This window comes from Myotis nattereri (genome assembly GCF_964212035.1).
Source record: "Myotis nattereri genome assembly, chromosome: 3".
In the NCBI taxonomy this organism is placed as follows: Eukaryota; Metazoa; Chordata; class Mammalia; order Chiroptera; family Vespertilionidae; genus Myotis; species Myotis nattereri.
In genome coordinates, this window is record NC_138077.1 from 185,498,308 (window position 1) to 185,508,655 (window position 10,348).

Here is a 10,348-nt window from a genome sequence, read left to right on the forward strand (position 1 = left end):
CCATTCCCCCCAGGCCAGACCAGATGTGCTTCCGCCTGGCTACCAGGTAAATGTTCACCCTGTCTGGCCACAGGGAGATGCCGTGCAATGAATTGGGGATTTCCACTCTGGGTAGGGCATTGAGGGAGGCAGGAATCTGGTCTGCCTTGTGCTCCCAGGAAGGTTCTGGGCCCTTTCTGGGCCTTGGTCTCCCTCTCAATACTTCTAAGTATAATTGGGCATGTGGTGGTAGAGGTGGGAGTGGCCCCTTCTGCTGCCACCACCTGGGTCCCCTGACTTTCCAGAGGGCCCCTCCGAGGAAGTGGCAGAGGAGAAGAGCTACCAGTGCGAGCTCACGGTGGATGATGTCATGCCTGCGGTGAAGACGGTCATCCGCTCTGTCAGGTGAGACTTAGGCCTCAGGTGGGTCCTCCCCCCATTCATCTGCCACCCATTGCTGCTCCCCATCTGGGGTCTGCCCTCATGGCCAGGCCTGGCCTAGATCCCGGGCACACCAGCTGCTGCCCGCCTGGCACCCTTGTGTGGGTGGGTGCGGAGGTGGCATATGGCTCCCAGCAGGGTTTCCGCATACTCTTATGATGGGAGGGCTGGCTGGGTGGGGCGGCTGGCCCAGCTGCCCGTCATGGTCGTTCTCCTCATGCCCACAGCATCCTCTTCCCTTCTCTCCCCAGCTGCTTGCTCGTTTTACGTCCGGCTCTTTTCCCTTTATTTCTCTCTCCCTGGCGTGCATCAGCATCTGCCTGCCTCTCCCTGTGTCTGTCTTATTCGCTCTTTCCCTCCATCTGTGTTTCAGACCGTCTCTCTCTCTCCTTGTGTCTTGACTTCACCCTGTCTGTTCCCTCAGGGCCGAGCAATGGTTTTCAAACCACAGGTCACGTAGTTTGAAGTCAACTTAGTGAAATCAATTTAGTGGGCCATGGTCCGCATAAAAAATTTAAAAAGAAAAGAAAATATCAGTGTGCATCCCAGTAGTGAGGGTAAATGATGTGTATGAAACTTGTGTTTTCAGTTATGTGCCTGTGTGTATGTGTGGACTGGCTTCTGAAGTAAAATATATTTCTTATGGTAGGTCTTGGTCAAAAAGTTTGAAAACCCCTGCCCTATTGACTCTACTGGCTGTCTCCTTGCCTCCACACTTAAGGGGTGACCAGAGTCTCCTGAGCTCTTGAGTCCCGGCCCAGCATGGATCTGGCCCCCAGCTCCTTGGCGTGGCCTCTGTCTCCAGCCAGAGTTCCACAGGTGCCTTCACCCCCAGGCCTTCCAGACTCACTGCCTCTTCCCTGGCTGATGCACCTGCCCACAAGCCTCTTCCCTTCGTGTTCCTTTAAAAACCAGAGTCAGCTGGATTCCTCCCCAACCCCCCGAGAACCTGAGTTCTCTTCTCACCCTCCTTTTGCACATCCCATCTCTCCCCTCCAAGTGACTAGCTTCCAGGAAACAACGCCTGAGCTGCCACCTGGCCCAGGTCACCACTCCTTGGCCACCCCACAGACTCCTTACCCCCAGCACGCCCCAAACCTGGCCCTCTTCCTGGCCTCCATTTCAGCCCGTGGCACCACCATCCACCCTATTGCCCCAACACGGGAGTCAACTTAGTGAAATCAGCTCAGACTTAGGGGTCTCTCAGTCCTGAATTGCTCACTGCTGTCCCGCATCTCACCTCACTGCCCGCGTCCGGCTCAGGCCCATCCCTGGGAGCAGGTCTTCCTGCCTAAATTTCTTTTGGGGGAATAAGTCCCAGGCTCCCAGGTTCCCTCCAAGGCTGGCAGAACAGACCCTTCCCCACCACCCAACTTCCCATTGCCCAGTCTCTGCCAGGGGTTCAAGGCTCTGCAGAGTCCCCTCCTCAGCCTCTACCTCAAGGCCAATCCCTTCCCGTCTTCTCATATGCCCACCCCACCTCCCTTTCCTTCCCAACTTGTTTCGGCTACTTTGACCCGACTCACTCACACAGGGTCCTGCCTGCCTTTGTCCAGAAAGCCTCCCTCCGTCCCCCTCCCAAGACTTGTCCCCTGACTGCACCAGCCAATGCCTCCCTTGTCATGGTTCCCAGCCTTCTTTCTCTATTCCTTGACATGGCCCCTGTCAGCCCATAATTGTTTATGTCCTCTGACACCCCCCTCAGACCAGGGCTCTTGAGGCCAGCAATTGGATCTGACGCCCTTTTGGGTGCCCAGGTCCAGCACAGCTGTGCTAACAAGCATTTGCTCAGGGAATGCAAAAAATGTCTTTGCCCAGCCCTAGCCGGTTTGGCTCAGTGGACAGAAGGGTCCCAGGTTTGACTCCAGATAGGGGCACATGCCAAAGTTGTGAGCTCGATCCCCAGTAGGGGGCGTGCAGGAGGCAGGCGGATCAAGGATTCTCTCTCATCATTGATGTTTCTATCTCTGTCTCTCCCTTCCTCTCTGAAATCCATATATATATATAATTTCTTTTTAAATGTCTTTGTCCAAGCTGTCATTAGTAAAAGTGTCACATCTAGCAGGGAGCAACCCGGTCCAGTCCCTGCCCTCCCAGGCAAATGCGACTGCACATATAGGCACATTAAAGAATACCAAACTCTGGGTCCCGGGGCATGGTGGGTAGGGAGGGAGGCTGGGAGACGCAGCAGAGGCTGTTTGCGGTCCAAGCAGGAGGAGCCTTGGTACTGGACAAGGAGGCAGCAGAGGGACGGTGACGGGGCTGGAAAAGAATTCCCTCTGAGACACTCTTCCGCGCCCCCTCCCCCTCCCTCCCCAGGATCCTCAAGTTCCTGGTGGCCAAAAGGAAATTCAAGGAGACGCTGCGACCGTACGACGTGAAGGACGTCATAGAGCAGTACTCGGCAGGGCACCTGGACATGCTGGGTCGGATCAAGAGCCTGCAGACCCGGTGGGTGCGCCTGCTCCCCACCCAGGAGCCGGGCAGGGAGGCCCTGGCCCCAGATTCCGCGCGAGGGCCCAAGTCCAAAGCCAGAACGAAGCCCGGGCGCCCCCTAGGGGCCGCCAGGGAGGCTGGCGTTTCTCGCGGCTGAGGCCAGACCCCTCGCCTGTCTTGAACCTGAAGAACGAGCCAGCGCAGGTCCTCTGTGAGAACCCTATTGGCCTGCACAATCCAGGAGACGCCTTTAGATGATTGCTTCCTGGACATAAAATTATGGGATTAAAAGAATAACCTCCCACCTCCCAAGGGGATTGTCCTGCATCCTGCCCACCTCTTACCTCTGGAATTCCCTGTCACTTCTCTCACCCGGCATACAGGAAAAACTCTCATACCAAGACCCCAAATCACCTACACTTTGCCCTTCCGCGGCCGGGATTCTCACTGCCTGTTCATTCATTTGTTCTCTCAAGAAATAGTCATTGGGTATTTGTTACTTGCCAGGCAGTGGGGATATGGTAGAAAGCAAAAACAGAGTTCCTGCCCTCATGGGGCCTTCCTTCTCGTGGAAGGAGAGCAGATGGAATACGTCAGACAATAATACATGCCAAGAAAAGAAAAGGGCTGGGGTATTGGGGTTTGCTATTTTAAACAGGAGAGAAGGTGATATTTGAGAGAAAAAAAATTGAAGGCGAGGCAAGCAGCCCCGTGGCTGTTTAAATGTTTTCCAGAGGGAACAGCAAGTGCAAAGGCTTTGAGATGAGCATGTGGCTGGAGTGTTGTTCTAGGGCAGTGATGGCGAACCTATGACACGTGTGTCAGAGGTGACACGCGAACTCATTTTTTTGGTTGGTTTTTCTTTGTGAAATGGCATTTAAATATATAAAATAAATATCAAAAATATAAGTCTTGGTTTTACTATGGTTGCAAATATCAAAACATTTCTATATGTTGACACGGCACCAGAGTTAAGTTAGAGTTTTTCAAAATGCTGACACGCCGAGCTCGAGAGGTTCGCCATCACTGTTCTAGGGCCAGCAAGGAGCCGGCTGTGCCTGAGGAGAGAGAGGCAGCAGGCGAGGTTAGAAGGCTAATGGCACTTCGACTATATGAAGCCCTGTAGGCCACTGCGAAGATGTTGGTGTTCATCCAAAGTGAGATGCAAGCATTGGCGGGCTCTGAGCAAGGACTGATGAGATCGGAGCTACATTTTAAAAGGATCACCCTAGGTGGTGTGTTGCCAATGGCTTATAAGGGAGCTAGGATGGAAGCAGGGAGACCATTGAGGATGCTACTTCAGACATCCAGGCAAGTGATGATGGGAACTTGGACCAAGGGTAGACATGGTTAGATTTAGAATATGTCTGACATATTCCATCTGTTCTCCTTCCACTAGAAGGAAGGCCCCATGAGGGCAGGAACGCTGTTCAGCTTCTATCTTGAAGATAGAGCTGACAGGGTTTTCTGATGGGGTATAAGAGGGGGAGAAAAGGTGTCCAAGATGAAGCCAGGGTTTTTGGCTTAAACAAGAGGGAAAAGTTTCTGTCTGTTGACATGGGGAAGGCAATGAGGGGAGCAAGTTTTGATTGGTAAAATTGGGACATGTTGGGTTTGTGATGCCGATCAGACATCTAAATGGAGTGATGATCTGGCAGTTAGAAGGGTGTGGTGTGGGGTTCAGAGGAGAGGTATGGTGCAGGAGATATAGATTTGGTGTCGACAGTGTATAGTGGAATGAACATCTGGAACTGAAGACATCACGGCAAATGAGGGTAAATGCATAGAAGAGGTTCCAGGAGCGAACCTTGGATCCTGCAATATTTAGAGGTTGTAAAGGAGCCAGTGAAGGAGACTCAGTGAGGCAGGAGAACTGGGAGAGGGTGGTGTTTGGGAATCCAAATGAAGAAAGCACTGGAAGAAGGGGTGCTCAGATGTGCCCAGCGCTGCTAATAGGGCAAGTATAATGAGGACTGGGAGATGATCATTGAATCTGGCAACATGGAGGTCATTTGGGGTTTTGACAACAGTAGATTTGATGAAGTGGTGGAAGTGAAAGCCTGACTGGAGTAGGCTTTAGAACGGAAGGAGAGAGATTGGAGATAGAGGGAAGAGACAACACTTTCAGGAATTTTGCTGTAAAGAAGAGCAGAAAAATAAGGTGGGGCCAGCTCCAGCCTGGTCTGCCTTACAACTCACAGCCTCGCTGTGTCTCTTCCTCTTTTCCCCGTCCATTTCACACCTGTCCCCCCACTAGGTGATGTTTTATTTGCCGTGCTTCTGCGTGATGCCTTTGCTCAGCTCAGTGGAACACCCTCCAAGCAGTGGGCAGTCCCTCCGTTTGGCCAGGCCCCCTCCCTCGGGGAGCCTCCCTCCCACCAGTGCAGGCTGTGTCTCCCTTTTCAGCAGGCAACCTTGAGATTTTGTGGGAAGGCGGGGTGGCGTGTGTCTGGGCCCTTTGACGGCTCCCTTTCCCCACAGGGTGGACCAGATTGTGGGCAGGTGCCCCGGGGACCGAAAGGCCCGGGAGAAGGGCGACAAGGGGCCCTCGGACACGGAGGCGGCGGATGAAATTAGTATGATGGGCCGCGTGGTCAAGGTGGAGAAGCAGGTGAGTGCGCAGAGGGCGTCTCATTGGTGTGGCCGACCTAGTCATCCACCCGGACGCTCTGGAAAGTCGCGGGGTCACGCGCGAGGGGAGGCTGCGCTTCTCAGAGCCGCCACCCTGACCACTCACCAGCCGGGGAGGCGCAGGCCGGACTCTCGCGACTGGGGCCCAGCAGAGCCCCGCCCACAGATAAGCCCCGCCTCCCAGTAAGCCCGCCCACGAGAACCCCGCCCCCCTGCCGAGCCCCGCCCCGCCCCGGGTTGCTATAGTCTCAGCCAAACCCGCCCAAGTCCCACCTCCTTAATTTAACCCCGCCTGCGTGTCTCTCGATCGCCCGGATTATTCCAATTTAATTTTGTTCGGAGGAATAAGCCCCACGTTCCTACCTTCGTCCCGCCCTCGGAGCTCCGCCCTGCCAGGCGCGCCCCTCCCCGGACAAGCCCCTCCTCCACGGCGTGTCCGGCCTCGGGTCCCGGCCCGGCCCTCCGCGTAGCCGCGCTCCGCTCCGCCCAAGCCCCACCTCCCGCGTCCCGGCCCCAAGTGCCGCCTCCCGGCCCGGCCCAGACCCGCCTCCACCCGCGCCCCGCCCCGCCCCCAGGTGCAGTCCATCGAGCACAAGCTGGACCTGCTTTTGGGCTTCTACTCGAGGTGCCTGCGCTCGGGCACCTCTGCCAGCCTGGGCACCGTGCAAGCGCCGCTGCTAGACCCCGACATCACCTCGGACTACCACAGCCCCGTGGACCACGAGGACATCTCCGTCTCCGCCCAGACGCTCAGCATCTCCCGCTCGGTCAGCACCAACATGGACTGAGGGGCTTCTCAGCGTCGGGACGCACTCGGCCAGCCCCTCGGCCTGGCGCTCGGACCCGCCCCCGGAGGCCTGGGGACTCTGCTCTTACTTGAACTCGCCCCTCGCGGGGAGAGAGGCCGTGCGCGGTATGGAGCTGCCTGGGTAGGCGAGATGCGGGCTGCGGGCCCCACCTCAGGAGCGTGCGATGCCAGGCCGCACAGGGGGCAGCAGCAGCGCTGCCCCGCGACCCCTGGGCGCCCCCGTGCCCTGCCCGTCCCATCAAGGCCCAACCCGCCCGCAGCGGGGGCACTGCCCGGAGAGTGGGAGCGGGTCGCTGTGGGTCTTGAACCAGCTTCCAGCTATGCAAGGTGAGGTCTCTCGGCCCGCCCTTCGGACGGAGCAGGGAAGCCCTCCCGCCAAGTCCCCGCCCCCTTGGGGGCGGGCCCAAGGTGCCCTCACAGGTACGCACAAGCACAGGATCCTGCCATTAAGCAGGTGGGCACCATATATGCAAACTATGTTAAATATGCAACTTTGGGGACCCCCATGGGGTCCCTCTGCCCATCCCTCATTGGGAGATGGGCCCCCAGCAGTAGCTGGTCTCAGGCTGCTTGGCCATGGTCTCCATTTCCACTCTTTGGCTTATCACCCCTCCCCACCCAGCATGGGGCCTGTTTCTCCCTTACCTCCTCCAAGAGCAGCATCTGGGCCTCTCTTCCCTTTTCAGCGTCCCTCCCAGGAGCACCCTCTTCCTGCCAGGTGTCCACTCCTCTCTCTGGCCCCCCACTCACATTCGACAGCACACGTTTCTGTGTTCTCCCCGAAATCTCCCACAGACAATGCTCCCACGTCACACGAACATGCCTCTTTAGTTTCCCCAGACATGCAGAAAGCCTCACACTCACACTGACACCGTTACACACATGGAGACACTAGCACAGAGCCACAGCCTTCCCGGGGCCTCTGCAGCTGATGCCCGTGGACTGTCCTTGCAGGATGATGTCCACTCAGTGGTGCCCCCCACTCCATCCAGGTAGGAGAGGGAGCACTGCAGGGACCCCAGGTCTCTCCAGGCCCCACCCCAGAGCTTTACCAGCTCTCCTTTCTCAAGAAGATCTACTCCTCACTGGTCCAGGAGCCCTAACTGCTGCCTCTGCCTGCCCCCAAGGGCCCTCCTCGACGTCCCCACAGCACAACTCAGGCCTAGGCCTCTGGGGCCTGGACAGCACTGGAAAGACCCCAGGCCCCTCCCCAGATGGTTATCAGGCCCGCTTCTATCTAGGCTTGCTGCCTTCCTGGTCACTGTAACTCCCAGAGAGAAAAATAATGCACCTAGCAACCACCATTGCTCAGGCAACAATTGTGCATCCAGCACTCACATGCACTGTTTCCCCTTCTCCCATACCCCACTGTTCACTCTAATTGGCAGCCCCTCTACTGGCATAAACCCCCACCCACTCCTGGCCCCCAGCACCTCTTTGGTATCCCTACTCTTTGTCCCTCTTCTGCAAAGCTATTGCAGGTGGCAGGAGAGTGATGTGTAGGGGGACCCTCTGTGGGGTACCAGTGAACAAGGGGCTCAGGCCCAGCCACCTGCATCTCATGACTGGGGACCTGCATGCGCCAGCGCCGGGGCTGGGGTTGGATCTTGCTCAGCCCCATGGTGCCCAGCCTCTGCCCAACATGCCCTCTGCATGTCACCATCATGCCCTGGATGGCGCCTATGCCGGCTAACCTCACCTGCACTGCACTGTCCCCAGAGAGCCACCCCTGGGCCCCTCAGAGACAGAGCTGCGGAGAGGGGCAGGAGAATGGGATTATCCTCTGACTAAAGGAGACTGGGGAAGAAGCCCTCGCTCCTTCCGCAATGAAGGTTCCCCATCAAACCGGTTCTCAGATATGCAAGTACCTCACTTTGTTAACTTATTAACTTATTGGTTTCATTAAAGTTTTCTGTAGGATGTGGTTGGCCTTGGCTGTTTGGTGGCTGTGGGGTGGGGCACCTGGCCTGGGGGTGGGAGGAGGTGCTTTGGATTAGTCAGGACTCCGGATTGTAACAACAAAAACTCAATCCATTCTAGCTTAAGCAAAATGAAACTTAATGGCCCAGATAATGAAAAGTCCCAGGGCTGGCTTTGGCTCCAGGCATAGTTGGATCCAGGTAATAAAACACGTCAGCAATCTGCCTTCGGTCTCAGCCTTCCTCTCGGCACGCTGACCTCTCAGGATGACCCCCCGCACCTCCAGATTAACTTCCTTTTGGCTCAGTACCTCAGTGAAGAGTGGTGCCACTTTCCTAATGGTGTACATCAGCCAGGGCCCAGTCAGGGAAACAGAAACTATACTAGGTTTTTCAACAAAGAGAATGTTCCATAAGGAATGGGTTACACTTGTATTACTCTTCAACACAAGCGAACCCTGAGACAACCTGGAGAAAAATCACTGCAGAAAGCAGCTACGGCTCCTAAAGCAGCTACACAAGGGAAGAGGTTGGGGTTAGCAGAACCCACGAGCTTGATAGGGGATGCGCCCTAAAGTGCTGCTGGGCTCAGAGGTCTGAAGAGGGGTTGGTTGCTATCTGGTTGGTGATAGTCCTTTTAGAGGGTGCACTGAAGATTGGGAGTGCAGAAAAATGCCGAAGGCTGCAATCAGCTATTGCTACCAGGCTGTTGCTGATAAGGTTGGTAAGCAAAGGAAGAAGGAGGTCTCCACTCCTGCCTTCCAGTGTTTCCCTAGTGTCCCTTATTGTCAAAGGGAGCTAAAAGGAGTAAAGTGGTTTGAAGGGTCCCAGCCCTAGTGTGACAGACTAGTATGTATGACAGATCCTGCATTTGGCACTCAAACACAATAGCTTAATAACTGCTACAGTCCACCCCTTTGGACATTCAGTATCCAAACACATCAATCCACACATATTTGAATCTGCATATAGCAACACTAACTTCCACCTAAAAAGATGAAACTATCTTACATACAAATGAAGACACTCTCTCTCCCCGAAAAATGGAAAAACAGGAAGTCCCACCATCCAATAGATGCATCCATCTCTAGGAGTTAGTTGTTGAATCCACATTTGGGTAATGTTAATTTCTCCCCTCCTGCAACTAAACAATAAGCTGTTAAGGTAGTCATCACAATCTATATAAAATAGGGGAAAAGAAGAAGGGAGGGAAAATAAATTAATATATAATGCACGCGTATACACACACACACACCAAGCAAGGAAGAAAAATATGCATGCAGGCCTTCTGGTAACTCATCACAATGCCATAGTTGATCTATACCGTATAACTGTTGATATATATATATCTTTTTTTCTTCTATTGCCTTTCAATGTTCCCTTTGCCCTCAGACAGGACCTCAGCTGCTTAGGGTTCTTTACATGGTAGAGTGACCCAAATAGTCATTCTTGAAGGTTCTGAATCCTCAATGGCCCTGCATGGTTTGGGGTGCCATAGCTTTCATTAGGTTCTTTAAATATATATATATATATATATATATATATATATATATATATATATATATATAATTGATTTTTTACAGAGAGGGAGGGAGAGGGATAGAGGGTTAAAAACATTGATGAGAGAGACACATCGATCAGCTGCCTCCTGCACACACCCTACTGGGGATGTGCCTGCAACCAAGATACATGCCCTTGACTGGAATCGAACCCGGCACCCTTCAGTCTGCAGGCCGGCGCTCTATCCACTGAGCCAAACCGGCCAGGGCTCATTAACTTCTATTACTGTACATGGAAGCACTAAGAGGGACTGTAGAGATCCCCCTGGTTGTAGACCCCGTCCTCCTCACCCTTATCCTCCTGCAGCAAGTTTCCTCTTGGTAATGAAGATCTTAATTCATTCTTTACCTGCTGGCTTAGTGGCATGAGGAGCCCAAAATGGCCAGTTAGAAGTTTCAACTTCCAATTCAATGAAAACTGTGCTGCTTCCCTTCCCTTGAGAACTAAGACCTCCAAACTAGCAGAGCCCAACATTGTGGGGACAAGAAGCAAAAGTTTTGTGAGTGGGTGCAGTAGCCCGAATAGTAGCCACCAAAGATGTCAGGGCCCAGTCTCTGGAATTTGTAAAATGTTA

At 54.3% G+C, this 10,348-nt stretch overlaps 1 protein-coding gene across 6 annotated transcripts in view; it reads left to right on the forward strand.

Moving 5' to 3' along the window:
• Window positions 1-8,434, forward strand: part of KCNQ4 (potassium voltage-gated channel subfamily Q member 4) — a gene marked incomplete at its 5' end in the record, with an annotated part of 58,612 nt that extends 50,178 nt beyond the window's left edge. For all 6 annotated transcript variants that reach the window (XM_081085688.1, XM_081085689.1, XM_081085690.1 and 3 more), the window contains 4 exons: window positions 285-384; window positions 2,740-2,871; window positions 5,338-5,467; window positions 6,063-8,434. In XM_081085688.1, coding sequence (XP_080941814.1) covers window positions 285-384; window positions 2,740-2,871; window positions 5,338-5,467; window positions 6,063-6,275 — 575 coding nt within the window. In that variant the 3' untranslated portion in view covers window positions 6,276-8,434. The remainder of the gene's footprint in view (window positions 1-284; window positions 385-2,739; window positions 2,872-5,337; window positions 5,468-6,062) is intronic.
• Window positions 8,435-10,348: the final 1,914 nt, after the last annotated feature.